Below are 17,865 nucleotides of genomic sequence, written 5' to 3' on the forward strand. Positions count from 1 at the left end.
TGCAGGATGGCAGATTCTTGAGAACAAAGGAAAGGTCAGAATTAATTTCTTTCAATTGCTTGTTTAACTTCAATGACATCTTAGGAGCTAGTTAGTTCCCAAGGTAACGTTTATTTAAATACACCCTTACGGTGGCTTCAAAGATGTCAAATGTTGACCTTTGTTGCTAGTCCAAGTAAGCAAAATACCGATTTCTCAGCTAGTACCCTGCTGTACACAGAGTTCAGCATAAGAGCGTTACGGCTCTCACCCATGTGAATGCGTTTTGCACTGCCTGCTAGGCCCTTTTGATTTACTCAGCAGAAAAAAAAATGAACACATAACCAAAACGCTTCCACCCCACGTCACAGGAGAGACGAAAGAGAGGCCTGACAATATTTCTTTGTAATACTTACCCACCCAGCTACACCAAATTTCTGACTTGCTGACAAAACACCAAAGGTCCATCTTAATTGCTGGGTGGGCAAACCATGACAAATACGACAGCATAGAGATAAAAGGTCTCCTCTTTACCCCCAGAATAGATACAGCACAGGCACACTCTACTTGAGCTTCCCTGTGAGTAGCACGTAGCTCAGCTGATTAATCACATGTGGGCACGTTTAATGAACCTAAGCACAGAATTTTAGACTACAAAGACAGACGAAACTCATACAACTACAGATCTCGGGACCTTCCAAAGATGGAAATCTAGTTTCCAGAGCAAACTCGTGGCTTTCTTGTTTCCACCCACAGGACAGAGTGCTTCCATAAATCCATAAAGCACTGAGATTCGATAAGGAAAACCACAAAATGCAGTGCAGCCCATATTAAAAACCCCCCGTATTTAGGAACAGGATTTGAAGCCTGATACCCCTTTCTCCAATGCAGACTATATGATTTTTAGAAGCAGATTAACTGTGTTAACCCCAGAGGTTTTTATTATTTGCACGGTGATAGATCTTTCCTTTCTTCAACCCTGTGGTATGTACTTGACTTTTTAAGGTTTTTAATTGTTACTGTAGAATTTTACATTCTACATTTTTCACCGGAAAACATCTGTTCTATTCTTAACGAAGACACAGCCATGTCACCACATTCTGGGGAGGCACATGCTGCCACCCACTAAATATTTGATAAGCAAGTACCCCACAACTGCAAGCAGCCACAGTTCATTACAGGGAACAAGTCAGGAAAGCAGACATGCTTCAACACCACGGTTTCCCACCTGGATTTGGCCTCTGAAGGCAGTGATTTCTGTACTACATCTGCTATAGAAACCCTTACTGTTTGGGACAAAGTTTAGGACTCCCATTTTAGACTATCTTTAAAACAAAAAAAAAATTGAGTCTGTGCACAAGAATTTAGTATAACTTTAAAAGTTCCAAACAGCTTTTCCTTTCCCTCTAATAATTTTATTGAAAGTAGCAGACATTTCATGGTTCTTTTAACAGGTTTTGGTGCCTGATGCAGCAAACATGACAGAAATCTTATTTTGCAGACTTGAGTCTGACATCAGTATTTTTCAATGAAATTTCTACTTCTTTTTGAGCTATTTAAGGTATTTCATATCAATAGTCATAGATTATTTTGAATAAAACTTTGAATAATGAGAGCACTGATGATCAGTTCAATTCCTTCCCCTTCGCAAAATGCATCATTCCTCTAAATAGCATTTTCTGACTATAAATCTGTTATGTGAGTCTGATGATTCAGTAGAGTCTTTAAGATAACTAGTGTACAACAAAGTTTGATAGAATATTCTAAAAAAAATTTCCACATCTTTTTTTGCCCTTCATTATTGGAGAGTAGGCTGCTCATTTACTAGATGAAGCTATAAAAGTGATTGCTTTAGAGATTAGGAAAAGTAATTTTCTTAGTTGATTCAGGCAACAAAGCATATTACCGCTTAAAGGAAGACTATAATACTATCAGTAAAAGCATTACCAAAGTTGGATTGTGGCGTGCTTGCTCTCTCTAATTATAATTGCATACATTTTTACTATAAAAGAAAGCTATTTTAAATATAATAGAGAGATTAGTAAACTCACACACTGCTTACCCCAGCCCCCTTCAAAGACTCTTTTCTTTATTTGGATTAGCATTATGAAGCACTAGATCTGTTTATATACTTCCTAGACGGAACATCCAAGAATTCAGAACCATTTTTTCATCTTAATACATGAGGAATTAGAATCACAACCTTCTATGAATGAGCAAGGCTAAATTCCTACCAAAAGATAACAGCGACTATTTATCCCTCTCTCTCTTTTTAGCTCATCAACATGATTTCATTCTGATATTTATATATTTTCAAACCATCAGTACTGGCAACAGTCACTTCTAAATGTGCGGATTAGCAATAATGACACTTGTGCAATCATTCCCAAAATGTGGTTCTCGGACATCTGTAGCTCTGCTTTGGGTTCTGTCCGTTTCCATCCGGAAAGAAGAAGAAGAAGGAGAAATCTCAATTCTGGAGGGTGAGAAAGCATACTGAAGGGCAGGCAAAGAGGTGAGGATGGAGTACACCTCCTCAAGGGCTGTATTATTTGGTCCTAAACTACTGGTTTTTATTTTTACAATACCTTCGTAATAAAATCAACATTGTTTTTCTGCACCTTCATTAACTGATTCGCTGAGCAGCCCTACAGCATTATCTCCAGGCTACCAAACATCAAGACCACTAGCTGACCTGGCCACGGCCATACGAGGAAAGCAGAGGCACAGCCAGAACCAACCCGCATCTCCCAGCAACGCAGATGTTTCCTTTTACTACTACTACTACTCACTTGTCCCTCTTTCCCTACCTCTTTCTTTTGATCCTGTCCTATTATCCTGCCAAGTCAGCCTTTGACTTTTCTATCTTTTTTTCCAGCTAATTCTTATCTCGGTTCCAATTATTTTTCTCTCCTTTCGTCTATGTTGTCACAAAAGCCCACCAAGAACACACTTCACCTTTTAGCAGCATTCTTTTCTGATCTTTTCCTAAACTAATTACTCAGTTCTCTGTTTCTGCCCTTCTCTTTCATCTGATTCATTCCTCCCTTTTGTTTCATTTTCCCCCACGTCATTCTTCCTCCCTCTCCTTCACTCTCTCCCACCTCATCCTCTGTTCATCATTTCACTCTTGCCCTTGCCCACTCATTCATTGTTTCATTTATCCCATATATTCATTCAGTTATTCATTCACTCCCCCACTCTTCAATTACTCGAGGAACATATTTTATTCTCTAAATACATAAGCAGCATGATATATTCTCCAAGCCTTCACAAATAAAGTTGTGGAAAGGAAAAGATATTTTTTCTTAAGAATTTTAAGACTAACCACAGTTTTGGGATGGTACTAATTTTATTTTATTTAGCATGTGCTAGAACTCCTGCAGATATTAAGTCATGATATACAACCCAAAGATAGAGGAGATTACTGGTGGTTCTTGCAGATTGGGACTCGCGGAATTTCATCTTGCTTTCTTAGTCCGAACAACAACTAAAGCTGAGCTTTTGTTTCTTACCATGAGCCTAACGTTCTTAAAAGAACAAGACACTTCTACAGTCTCTTCTTTTATAAAAGCAAGCATGTAGAATAGCCACTGCAGCTCTGCTGTAGTAGACTGAAGACTCTCACTCTCGATTAACCACTGTTCTGACCAGCCCGTCAGATGCATTTCTGAGGGCTTCAGCATTCTGGTTTGGTCATAGAGACATGAAATGGAGACATTTTAAAAAGACAAATGGACATGCCCCAATGTCAAAAGCAGAAAAATCCCCACAGTGCACTGAGGAAAAATAAAAAGCATGCGAGGAAAAATGCTTTGTCTTTGAGGAAATACATAGGGGCAAAAAATCAATAGCTTGTCAGTTAGCAGCAGCTTTTTAACACAGATTGACTTTCATTCAAACAGCCTATTTGAAATGTAGAAAGCAAAATAAAAGGAAACCACAACTCCACATCAGCTGGGTGAAGGACACACTCAATATACAGGCAATAAAAGTGACAGCACACTGAAATCATGGAGGATTTTAGTGTCCCAGAGGGGCTAGACTACAAGTATTCTCTCATTTCTCCAGTGTAAATATCAGCAACTGCCTGTGAAGGACAGTAATATATTACTCCTCTGTGACATTCTTGAACTGGTGGAGAACCAGGTCTGTAGGACTTCTCTTTGTTCTCCAAACCATACAGGACACAGAATTAACTTGAGGACACTAAGAGACAGACCAGTTCAGAGCCATCTGGGATGGCAGCAGGGTACAGGACAGGGGCTGTGTAACTGGACTGCTTGCAGCTGCACACTGGGATCCCTACAAAAGCAAAGCCAGAAAGCAGCATGTGCACGTCCAGTCCTAATAATCACATCGTGGGCTTGGTGCCAACCCCTTCAAGGCACTTGCCCTAAGCTGCGGGAGGAAGTGCTGCCATTACTTCAGATGCCCATCTGAAGCAGCTAGCTGGATACACACCCAGGAAAGCCTGAGGGATGAGACTGTGGGACAGCAAGACAAGAGACAAAGGGAAATCAATTAGATTTGCACTACAAAATGCACATAAACTGGAAATTACAAAGATTTGATGGTGAACATGGCTGAATATTGATATAAAGTATCGTGAATGCACAGACAAGAAGACAACTCCTGCATGAAAACAGTGAAGGATCAAACTGAAAGCAGTAGTAGACATTAACAGGGTAATACGAAGCACAGGAGACAGTTCTGCTTGGTGGGAGGATCAGGTCCTTGGAATAAAGACTGCTGCTGTAGGACCTCTCTCATGTATTACAAAAGACAAAATGAATGGAGAAAATAAGGCTAGGATTCAGCAGAAAAAGGACAGCCTCATATTTTCAGTTGCTTGAAACTACCCAGAATATTTGGATCCTACAGATGATGTTCCACAAAGCAGCTCTACATGAGAGGGCAGGGCAGGGCTGGTGCACATGTCATTTTCTGAGAACTTAGTTTGAGCCCTTGGGGTCTACTCTTGTTCACAATGACACTGACACATAGTAGACGCTACACAGTCATAAATACCCTTTAAAACAACCACCAAAACAAAGAACAGATAGTGTATGCCACAAACTGACATCAAAATAAATGGATGTCTTAGCTCTTACCTGTGTCTTATTTCATCTGTAAAATGGGAACTAAGCTATTTGTCCATTTCCGGTGAGCATCATGAACATTTATTCTTGAATATTCATGAAGCACTCTTACTTACTTCAGTATTAACACCACAGGAAAAAAAAAGGAAACAAGTTGTCCCCAGATGAGGTCTTTGCCCATGTTCAGTAAGTGAAAGAAGAGACAACACAAGGAAAATGATAGTGACAAAATATTCTACACATGCTTACATGAGCATAAGTATCCTTGTGCATTGAATTTGATAGGGTCCAGTGGGAAGATGATCATGTCATATTCAACCAAAGTCTGTATCATAACTGTGAACAGTACAAAAAGACATGATACAGAGAGTATATTTTTATATACCATAAATGATTGCTTCATGGAACAGCTGGAGAACACATAAGCTGAGAAGCTACTCTTGATTTATTTTGAGGAATGCATAATCCTGATTCAAGATGCAACTATCAAAAAGCCCCCGTAAGGATGACCACACTGTACTACCGCTCACTATATTCGTAACAACAATATCTGCATCCCACAAGCCCATTCTGGTAATGTTTAATTTCAGAAAGAAGACCTTCAAAACATAAGGATGTATGCTAAGAAAAAAAATCAAAGGCTAAAGAGAAAAATCTTTACTGGTTCCCTGGCAATACTTGAAAACATTTTAATAGAGGCTCAGCATAAGTGTATACGATTACTAAAACCAAATACCCCTCTCCCAAGGGATAACGCAAGGACAGTTAAAAGTGAAGCTAAAGAAGAATGTTAGAGATAAAATGGTATCCTTCAATAAGTAGATTTGAGTCCAAGTGAGAAAAAGAAAGAGAGGGAAGAAGAGAAAGTAAAATTAATCTCAGGCAAGCTAGAATGTAGAACTCTATAAAGTGAATCAAAAAGATTTTCAGGAAATATGGCTACTGAAGCTGCAGGACATATTGCTCCCATGCGTAGTGTTTTGTGGATAACAAAAATACAAATAGATTCAAAAGTGACTGCAGAAATTAAAGGAAAAAATCATCCCAACACCACAACAGATTGCTCAACTCCATGACAAGGCAGTTCCTAACCTACAAATTGTTAAAAGCATGTACAAGGCAAGGGGAATATCATCCTCCGCTTGTTCCAGTTGTCACACTCTTTCCATGAGTGTGCGGTTCTGCTGACCCCAGCAGTGCAGAAGACGGACCTTCAGTTTGTTTCTGTTTCCTTATGGCTGAGAACAGTTGCTCTGTGATCCTTTGCTTAGGAACTGTTGTTTTTGAAAGCTTGATGTTGCAACCATCATAATGTTCTTTTGACATGATTTTGAAGCTTAGTATAGATGTTACGTAGTCCTATATTTCTGCTGGTATTTTTCTCATCACTTTATGCAAACACGACTACTGAGATTAAAAAAGCATCAAGAGCAGGGACCTGTTTTGATCACTGAAGTGACTGTCAGTTTCTGCTCTCCATAATTACTAATATTTGCACAGTAGATGTAGTTAATATTCTGTCCAAAGGAAGGACAAGATGCTCAATACACTGATTTCAAATGTAAGCATTAGAGAAAATCACCCTATAAGGGTGTGCAATAAGCAACGGAAATGATGGAGAGTAACGTAGAGATATAATTCTGGGAACTTTTCTTCCAGTTAAATTACTTTACAACAAACTTAACATAGCGTACTTTCCAACCATTAGGCTGTGTGAGAATTCGTAACACACCAAAGGGGTGTAGAAGCCTAAAGTTAAATGGAAAATTGATACAGGAGATTACCAGAAAAATCAGTATTAGCATGATAGTGGCAACTCCTTTTTACAAAGATAAATCTTGGTAATTACTGCTGTATAAACCAGAAAGATTTGGTCACATGGGTTTACTTCATGGTACAATTGTGCTGTATGCAACAACCCAAGGGTAGGCACAGTTGAGTAGACACATCAAATGAAAACTGAATGGTGTCAGTCAAACAGTGTCAGCTTGGTTTGGACATTTATTAGTGCTCTTAGATGCTTTTGACAACTTCTTATGTAACTTTGAGCACACAATAATTTCAGATTTGAAGCAGAAGTGTTATATTGATTGAGCTAAGTAGCAAAGCAACTAGAAGAATGTAAAAATGTGCACACAGCTTTAGATATCCAAGTGTCTGTGTCATGTCACTTCAGATGACAGTCTTCTCAGATCTGCCCAGGTTTGTAGTTGCATTTCAGACTAGATGACATAAACTTGAATAAGGTGAGAGACCAAAGATTCACTTTGACTAGGAAGGTTGAAGCCTGCTTGCAAACAGTAGCAATCAAAAATGTACCAAATCATATGAGCAAAACTTCTGTCACTGACCAAGGCACAGTTCTAGGAAGACAGTCAGGCTTCAAGTGGATATGAAACATGTGGGAACCATATGAATAGACAAGACAAAATTCACCAACCATAAATTAACCTGCTTTCTTTGGACCCCTATGTAGGACCATTAGCTTTCATCTCTTTTCAGGATGAGATAGTGTTAGTGCTTTTGCATTCAAGAGAAAGCATGGGGTGCCAAAATTTATACAAAGGGAGCACATCTACCTAACAAATGTTTTCTGAGCTCAGATGACTGTGGCAGCTCTTATCAGCTCTTCCAGTAAACTGTAGGTAGGAACTTGCATGCTATCCATATGTTTTAAAACTGTCACAGATAATTTCTGCTAATGCCATCCATTACTGGTTCCTCTGCACTAAAACGTGTCAGTGACTCAAACCAACTACTGTCATACCGGAAGGATCCACTCCACTCATCTCCAAATCAAGCAAGATTTGGAGATGATCCCTGTGGTATGAACCTGCTATGTTGGACCTGACTAGTTACTACCAAACAAAAGCAGGTAGATGGCTGGGTTACCAACACTCATAGTTGTGCTGGAGCTTATGAAATACAAAAGTGCCCATTTCTGCCAAATCCATGAATACACACACATTAGTAATGGACTCAAGTGCAAGGACATTTGCAAACTGAACTTGTGTACTAAAATACTGATCAATCTACCATGAAAGACTTTTTCAATTACAAATTTCAAAGCAGAATAATTATGATACTGGTTCTACTAAACACCTAGCATCTTTAAAGTGCCTTACAGTACATCTAGCTTTAATTCATCAAGGAAAATGTAATTTTACATATTACAGGATAATGTAGTATCTGATCAGGATTTTGATTCTAATCTTCTGCAACTCAGGCAGATGTTCTTTGTCAAAGACATTCTGTGTATCTATATGTGTGTCTAAGATGTAACAAAAATGCTACCCACCTGCTCTTTTCAGCCATGTTTCCTAAGGTTGGACATGGCTTGCCTTACATTGCAGGATCTAGCTCCCCAACTGAAATAAGTGAGAAACATCACATATGAGTTCTCATGGACTTTAGACATAAAACCAATGCTGAACATTTCCTTGGTATCAAGACATTAGTGGATGTATGCACACTTAGCATCATAAACTCAGGTAAGAAAGTTTAGGTGCCTGAACAGAAAGATGTTTACCCAAAACCCAACCAAGCAGGAGTTTGTGCATGTTAGCGTTGCCTAGATGTTGGGTAGATACTCAAATGCTTGAATCTCTGATGCAAAACTGGTACCTGCTTCTTTCTTTAAAGATGGGATGCAACTAGTTTTGGAAATTCTGCTCAGCATTCCTCATTATGCAGAACTCTGCCAAAGTTATTCTGCAGGTTCTGAGAGGTAAAGAACATAATGAGATTTTTCATCTTGGAATTGGCTTTAAGATTGCTTGTCACAGGCTGAAAGTTGTTGAGAAAATATCAGGAAACTCTCTCCAGCAGCAACTAATAAAATCTAAATCAAAGCATGCATCTAGTCTGTTGTGGGTACCCAAGGAATAGAAAATAATAATAAAAAAGGAACAAGGCCTGATTAATAATAAATCAAAATATAAAATTGAATTTGAAATCAGATGTCAAAGGCCTTGCCAGTACAATTTTCATTAGCTGCCGTCTGAACACTGTCATATTTTAGGGCATGGCTTAGGCAGAGTTTTAGAAAAATGTCAACGTTTAAAATCTGAAAGGAATGGAAGAAGGTATTTCTCCCCATCTGTTCTCATCTCCCTTTGTTTAACTCTACAAAACTCAGATCAAAATTACTTGCTTCCTTCAAGAGGACTCACCCCTAGTCTACTGGTCCTCTCAAAGTATCATTCATATTTGTTGCTGAAAAATCGTAGGGAAAAATTAAGTCTATTTTTGGTACTGTTGAATTTTCAAAGAGCAGGATTTTATCCCATCTTCAACACCCTTCCCTCTCACACAGTCTCAGAAATCCAGCCTAGGAAAGACTGATCAAGAAAGCAATGGAACTACAACTGCATTCCATACCTTTCATAAAACCATCAACTGAACTTCAGCTCTCAAGCTATGGAGCATGCATCTGATAATATTATTTTTACGGTACATTGTGCAAAAACTTGCCATCTGGACAAGCAGAAATCTCCTCAAGACCCAGCTTCAGGATTCCAGCTTCCCGTTGTAGGACTAGAGTGTATTCTCTTTTTAGTCTTTACAGTATTTTTATATTGATTCTCAACATTATCTTCACATGAAGAGGAATTAAATGCTTACTTAGAATCCTAGAAAAGCCGAGGTTAGAAGGGTCCTCAGAAGATTACCTGGCCCAGTCTTTCATGGGAAAGGGAGCCTACCTGAAATTAACTAGCACCCTGTCTAGTCACATCTTGAAAACCTCCAGTGACGGGGACTCTACCACATCCCTGGAGAGGTTTGTTCCAGTGAATAATTGTTCTTACTGTTAAAAAAATTCTTTCTTTCTTATGCCGAGATGAATGTACCAACACATAGGTTTATGTTCTCCTTCCAAATCATTATGGAGCTATTAAAACCGCCTTTGAAACCAATCTAAACCTTTCCCATGCCCCAGAGCCAAACACTCATATAAGGCCACTCCTCACAGGGATTTGTCTACTTCTTAAAATTGCCAGTGATAGCTCTTTCATAACCTGCTCACAGTCCACTATCCCCACATTTGGAACATTTTCTCTAAAATAAACCCAAATATTCAGGGCTGAATGTAAATCAAAGTCATCATGGATTACCCTACTGACAGCTTTCATAAAAACTCAAGTCCCCCACAACCCAAACATCTTTTAGGCCCAGATAAACTTAACTGGAGATGCCCTCTCTTACTCCTTATAGCTTTAGCTTTTCCAGAGAAAATTTCTAGTTTCTCCCAAATGGTTAACTCCACATTCCTAGGGTTTGTAGTACATCAAGGCTCTAGGTTAAAAAAAGTGCTTAACTCATGGCTTGTTTCATGAGGAGAAACTGGACTGATGTCCCCAAGTGATCTCCATCTTTTCTATGGCATAACACAAGTTTTTCAGTCCTTCTATAACATGTTAAAAATATGACATCGTCTTCCCATTCCCCCACAACTAGACAGGGAAAGGGAATATGATTGTAAGAACTCAAGCCCTATAAGCATCACAGTTCTAAAACTATGCAGCACCTTAAGTGTGCCAACAGAAGCAGACAAAATATCGGACTAAACACATTTCATCTGATATATAAATCATATTCACTATTGCTGCCCATTGTCCAACAATTTCATTAAAACAAAAGTACAGGAAAAAACAAACGCACTAAAAGTCCCTAGGCATTACATGAACTAGGAGTTTTCTGGTGCCACGGAAGAGTAAGCCTGTCTAAACCAGGCTCCAGTGATCCTACCTCCCTTGCAAACCCCAGCTACATGTTTCCTATCTCTGTGTTATACCCAGCATTTATGCCAATGAGATCATACACTAAGTAATGCAGAAATCTAATGCAAATGCCAATTAAGCCAGCCAAAAAAAAAACACTCTGTAGCCAGTTCAGCCCCCTGAACTGTCTTACCACATGATCACTGGTGCAAGGAAGAAGGCAGGGACAACATATGGTGGGGAGGGCAAAGAGGAGGCTAGGATCATGCAGCTGCCTGGATATAAACTGATTTAATTTGTCATGGAATGATATCTGTTAGTATTTGCAATCTAAAGAGCACAAATAAAATCACAAAAAGCTTCTAGAGCTCCACTTTCTACTAATTTATTTGTCTCCCTGAAAAGGAGAGACAATTAAAAAAAAACCCAAAACTTTTATTTCTCTGTTTTGGTTGTACCTGGTTAAGAGAGAGTGTAATCCCGGGCAAATGTGCATGAACTGCTCAGTGAGCAACAGCTGCACATGTAACCTGGTGAGTAGATCCTGCTCTAGCACAAAGACTTTCTATTATTGTCCAGTTTCATTGCTAACATTCAATAGCTACTAGTTGAGTTAGCTGATTATTTTTTAAATCATATTGTGACTAAATATGGACAGAGTCCTCTTTTCATACCTGCCTCAACCAGCACTGAGAAAACAGAAAACATTCCTTGCAAATATATGAAAAATGATTCATGAAAAAGGAGTATTGGGGAAAAAAGCAAAGAGAAAAGGAATGAAGCAATGCAAATTGAAGAAAGGAAATCCATTGGCATGTCTTAAATAGCATTAATATTGTCAGCTAAAATAAGATCAGCATTAGTAAGGCATTTAGATTCTGTACACGTAAGGAATGATACAACCACCTGCTAACGGGAGACAATACTATTCAAATGTTACTGAGGAACAAAGCCTGGTACATAATTATGTGCAAGGAGTGGGAGGGTTACAAGAAATGTTTCAATCTAGTAGACTGAACCACAGCTGAGAAAAGGCTAAAACAATAACCTTGAAAACAAAGCATTAATAAGCTACTGTCACAGCACAAGGAGGATAAAGAAGAACATGCTTGTTTACACAGTGAGCCAAATTTTGCCTACAAGCTGACCTACCTTTCACAAGAGAGTCATATACATATATGCATAGCATTTGTATACATACGTGAAAGTGAAATGTAGCTTTAACATTAACTGTAGAGAAGCAAGACTTCACGCCCCAGGACAGCATATTACAAAAGGTCCTATAAAAATAACATCATTTTTTATAGCCTGCTTCGTAATAATTTTGACAACATGAGCTGGGAGAACTTACATGTGGCTGATTTTTTTAAATTACAAATATACAATTTTTTAATTATTACTATAGAAAACAAATGCTCAGATCTGGCTTCTAGCGTCTGTGCTGCCATTAATAATTGCTAGTTGTCCCTGAGAGACAGAAAGAGCAAGCGACCTCACCTAACAGTGATGTTGTAAAAAGAAATTCATTAATACTGTATTTGCGGAGTGAGAAGCAGCACTGAAAAGCCTGGGAGGAAATTAATCATTCTGCATTCAGTGCAGGATCTGGCAGATGTGCAATAAAGAAAGCCTGAAGACATACATTAAATATGAAGATAAAAAAAGACTCTAGCCATTACCAGCAGAAATAATATCTCCTGAATGAGCATCATCTGCCTTAGGCATTAAATGTTTGACGTATTCTCACTCAATGCAAGGGAGAAACTTCTAATTAATGTGGTAAGATTATATCAGGTATTAGCTAGTTATTCTGTGCAAAATATAGAATCTGGTAATGTAATTAAAGTCTATCATAAATATATGCTCTGGGACTAGTATTTCCTCACTTCTGCATGCTTAATTTTGCGGCTAAACAACACTCCCACAGTGCAGCAATTGTGAGCAAATGTACATTATCTCAGCGCCCGGAGGCTCCTGCCACCACGGCTGTAGGTGTGCTGTGTGCTAGCACAGTAAATCAATCCATGTTTCACACTGCAGCTGCTGGACTGCTATTGTAATCAAGCCACCCTGTTTTACAGCTAGCTCAGGTGAGTCAGGATAGCAAAGACATGACAAAAAAAAAGGCTTAACAGTGGTGACAAACCTTCAGGTCCGCAGCTAGCTCGGATATCTGTACTAACATTGCAACTGTAAATCACAAGTTTTATTTAACTCTACATTAGCTCTGTTTTGCTCTCCCGTCCACATAAGTTACGCTTTATCTTACCCCATCAGCTCAAATCTGAAGTCAGATTTCAACTTTCTCCTCTGTTAAATCAGTAGGGACGGCTGCTGCAGAGGAAGGATGTGGAGGGAGGACTCTAGGATGCAGCCCTGGGTTGGAAAAGGTCTATCAAAGCTGCTTTCTACAGTACTTCAGAAATGGGGAGAAGAGGCAAGGGGGCTCCATGCATGCCTGCCTAGAAAAATGAAATATGTGCTAGAATGATCTGGCTGGCAGAAGCAGTCTCAACATCTGTGCTGAGATGCAGCAGTGCTGTAACATATTCCTAGCAGAAAAAACCCCAAACCACTGCATGAGGCAACATGGATGACCAAGTACAGCTCTTCAAGAACCACATCTAAACCCATGCCACTATGTCGAGACTAAGACTTTTACCTGGGCTACTTAAGGGGGCAGCGTGAGGTAGATAACCATGGGCTGAGGAACTGCAGCATCGTTAAAGGTTCCCAGGCAGTATAGCAACAGGTACACTCTGGGGCTATATTAGAATTATCCCTCATCCTGACCCCAGGAACCAGCCCACACAACATAGGGGCACAGCTCAAGGGTTCTGATCACACAGTTTGCTGAAAAGAAAGGTGAGGCTCTTCTGCCTTGTCTGTGCAAGGGCAACTGTCACATTTACTAGGACAGCCACCCTGGAGACTGACTCTCTCATACAATCTGCCTTGGAAAGAAGAGGCTAGCCTATGCTTACCTAGCAAAGCAAAGGCAGGCTCAGGAACGCATGAAATTCCCAGAGCCCCACAGGCTACGTACGTGCTTTCTCTCCGTGCTGCTGCCCATGGCTCAGGCCCCAAGCATATTTGCTGCTTAGAAGCGATCAGCTCAGTTTATTAGCTGGTGAACCATAGAGCAGTGCTTGGACCCTCCCCTGCCTAATTCAGACAGACACCGCAAGTGGGAGTTCTTCAGCCAAATGTATTCTGGTTCTCCATCTTGAGAAGCTTCAAGACTTGGCTGAACTATTGATATATTTACTGCTTGCTTTCCCACAAGAGGAACATTTCTACTTAAAAAGGTGCATGGCATATTTTCAAAGAAAAATCTGACCAGTTGCAGGGAAAAAAAGTATTATTTATCTTCATGAATATATGTGTCCAAATGATGATACACAGTTCCCTTTCAAGGATCAATTCTGATTTCTGAGGATGCAGGTGGCCAGTGCCTCATGAGCAAAGAAAATAGTGATTTCAGTAGACAGATCTTCCAGGATAGCGTAGCAAAGCTTAATGATATGTTTGTCCTCAGCTAAGACAACGGTAGTAGGTAACAGTAATTTTTTTCTCCAGCAGACAGGAAAAAGGCTAATATAGATACGTTTTCCATTTACTGTGTTATCAATAATATAGAACTAATGGTAATTAGACTAGTCTCTTTTTTTTTTAAGCTAGCCTACCAGTTAAAGTAGTAGTAAAAGTATCAGAATTTGTAGAAATGAGCAAACCAAAACACAGAATGAGGAAAAAACCCATTCATAGTGAGAAAAATCAAGAAGTTAGAATACTGATCTTTGAAAAAGGCCAACAGTGCACAATGGTATCTACAATTATAGGGTTCAAAGATGATGACAGCAAAATTCACAAGAATTACTATATAAAAGTGACTTTCTCAGATTCTTTGTAGCTCAGAGCACTCAAATATATTGATCCCTTCACCTGAATACTCTAAAATGTCATGTCTCGGAAATCTGAATAAGGCATAAGGGAAACTGAAGCTAATAAAATTGTTGTTTGCTTGTTCAAAAAGCTCAGAGGTCTGATTAATTCCCACATAAACTGAAGGAAGTGTTAATGACAAATATCACTCCTGTTTCTGGCTAAAAATTTTGATCATCTCTTTTTGAAAGAGGATAATTTTGATACTGGGTATTCTCTATAAAGTATACATAAAATATCTATTTGCCAGGTACATCAATATAAATGCAGAGGCCCTACCTCTCATCTCCTCTGACTGGTGGGAACTTGGTACATTAGTATCACAGGGAAAAGAAACCACTTTTTCAAAGACAGTTTTACTGACATTGATATTAAAATACCTGTTTCTTTTTCAACACATCAGAAAAAGATAATACCTTACTTCACACACATCTGACAAAGCTGATGTGTTCTTACTGCTTACCAAAGGATCAATATCACTTTTGGTTGCATAACAGAAATAATCAAAGTCCTGGAATAAGCAGTGTTGTGAAATGACAAGTCTCTTTATTTACTACATTTAAATAACACGTCAGTCTTGATCAAAAGATGATCTCTCTTTAAGGGACCAAGACTTGCATTAGTAATTTTACTTGCCTAGTCAGGAGGTTACAAGTTTTTTTTTTTTATTATTTCATATTTTTTATTTTTAAATTTAATTTAAACAAAGATTGATTTTTGTTGGAAAAGGGTGTTCTTTATTCTTTACCATAAACAGACCTGTTATATTAGGGTGCCATTACACTTAGCAACTGCTTTGCTTAATTAATTATTTAGAATTCCCTTTGTGATCCATATAATCTGTGTCAAAAATGATCACCATCAAAATATGTAGGATCTTTTTGCCCTTTGAAAAGTGTATCCTACCCTTAAAATTATACTTTTATCAGATTATAGAGATAATTAGTGTATTATTAGTCAGGAGAAGTGTGTGTGACATACTTAGAACTCCTAAGAGATTCTAATTTCTTTCAGATTTTCTTAAACTCTCTTTTTTTCCCCACACAGTTTTACATAAAGCAAGTTTAGTCTTGGAGTGCCAGTGTGTAATCCCTCTTGGGGGGATTTTAAGCCTCAAACCAACAATGAGGAAAGCAGGCACGTAAGAAATACGCGTAGCACAGGAAACCTTGTCAGTTGACTAAATCTGACTGATGGTTTATTTTCCAGTGCTTCAGAATCATCAGTACCATACACATCTTGTTTTATTAATGTATTTTGCTGTTGCTGAAAAGAAGAAACTATCTTGTCACACAACGTATGACAGCAGTCTCTCGGGTTACGTTGCCTACCCTTAGAAAATCACAGAATCATTAAGGTTGGAAAAGACCTTTAAGATCATCAAGTCCAACCATCAATGCAACACCACCACGCCCACTAAGCCATTAGAATAGCTGTAATGAGTTTAAACATCTATCTAATCAGTGCACCACCTTTTTGACCACTTGCAAATTGCAAACATCTACTCCAATTACAGTAAGTTTCAGATTTTTGATAACTACGAACCAGAGAAAGCTGAAGGATTACACAGTAACAGTGCTTAAACCAATAGTGTGCATTTCATACATCATCTGAGTCTACATTTTAAGTAAAAGCAACATTACGTACCAGTCAATGGCATAACAACATAAAGACCTTGGCCTTACCCTTTGTTTTCAAGTCGTTTAATACCTTTGATTCCACGGGCAGTATATCACTCACTAATTTTATCTCAATATTTCGGGATGCCAGTTCAAGTAATTTTTCCAAAAGACGCTGACCCTGGAAAGAACATTAAAGGAAAACAGAAGATGTAAGACACAGAATTGTTCAAACAGCATATCAACAAATTAAAGACACAAATAAATTAAAAAGTAAACAAATTAAAAACATATTGCACAACTGCCGAGTAAATATGTTCCTAGATATACTTAAATCCATGCTAAAGGTTAGCAACTCATCTTTTTCTTGGAAGCATACTGTTTTGAAGGTCAAACTTGCTTCTTCCTTTTTCCAGGCTGTCCAATACTATTGATGACAGGTGACATGCAGAGAATGAAGTGTGCAGGTTTTTTATGCTACATGGACATATTTTTACATTAACTTTCTCCTAAATAATTACATTCTGTTAAATAATTATAAAAAGTGCAAGAACAAGAGTTAATTACACTTATTCTGTATTGAATAATTTTTTGTAAGTGGTTCTAACCATAGTACAATACATTTTCAAGGGCCACATGCTCATCTTTAAGATGAGCTATAGTAGGAAGGAAAACAATAATGCTATTCCTTTTTACACTGTTGTAACTTTACTATTTAAGCCCTATTTCTAACACAGAATAAAAAAAGGGAATCTTATACTGAACTACATATTTTTAAAGCAGAAATCAACATATTTGTTTCACATGAAAAATAAAATTTTAAATCACCACATTTTTCCACATCGAAGAAACAAAGAAAAAGTAGACCTTCCAATTGCATAGTAAATATTTTTAGATTCAATATTTTAACTTAAAGAAAAATTCTTAGTTAGAAGCATCTAACTATACAATGTCAAGAACAAAATATCCAATGTACACTACTGTGTACAGTACTACAACCATAGTTTGAGCTTGTTTCCTTACTGCCATTCTGGCTTACTATAGCAGACACCAGTTACATTTAGTAGTGAAATGCACAAAAACTTTGGGTTTAATCAGCTAACAAAGTGCCTACCCCACCTACACAGCTCACTTTAGAGCCCCATAATGTAATGCTGGCCCCAAGGTAAAGCTAAAATAAAAAAGCAACACTCGTATTAACTTTCAGACAAACAGGTAGATGATAAAGCCTTCCACAGAACCACGTTAGACAAGTCTCTGTACAAACTGTTACTCTGAAAATCTTTAAGGGATCTTTCTATTCTACAAAAACAGCTAGTGCAAAAGCAGTTTGGGATGATGCAATCTGACATAGCATGGACTATCAAAACATAGACGGAAGCCTTCCTCTCATACCACGCTCAGATGCAGCAGACAGTGGAGAGCCACCCTTTGCCCTGTGATTGCCTGCACAGATTGACATTTTGAGCCTTGCTGGGACTTAAGCAGTCACATAAAGTA

The 17,865-nt window shown here is 38.4% G+C and overlaps 1 protein-coding gene across 2 annotated transcripts in view; it reads right to left on the reverse strand.

Annotated features, from left to right (window-relative positions):
• The window catches only part of PLD5 (phospholipase D family member 5), a gene marked incomplete at its 5' end in the record, with an annotated part of 182,219 nt that overhangs the window by 43,561 nt on the left and 120,793 nt on the right, over window positions 1-17,865 (reverse strand). For both annotated transcript variants that reach the window (XM_081997126.1, XM_081997127.1), the window contains one exon: window positions 16,432-16,546. In XM_081997126.1, coding sequence (XP_081853252.1) covers window positions 16,432-16,546 — 115 coding nt within the window. The remainder of the gene's footprint in view (window positions 1-16,431; window positions 16,547-17,865) is intronic.

The sequence above is a fragment of the Phaethon aethereus genome, assembly GCF_964289735.1.
Source record: "Phaethon aethereus genome assembly, chromosome: 3".
NCBI classification, from domain to species: Eukaryota; Metazoa; Chordata; class Aves; order Phaethontiformes; family Phaethontidae; genus Phaethon; species Phaethon aethereus.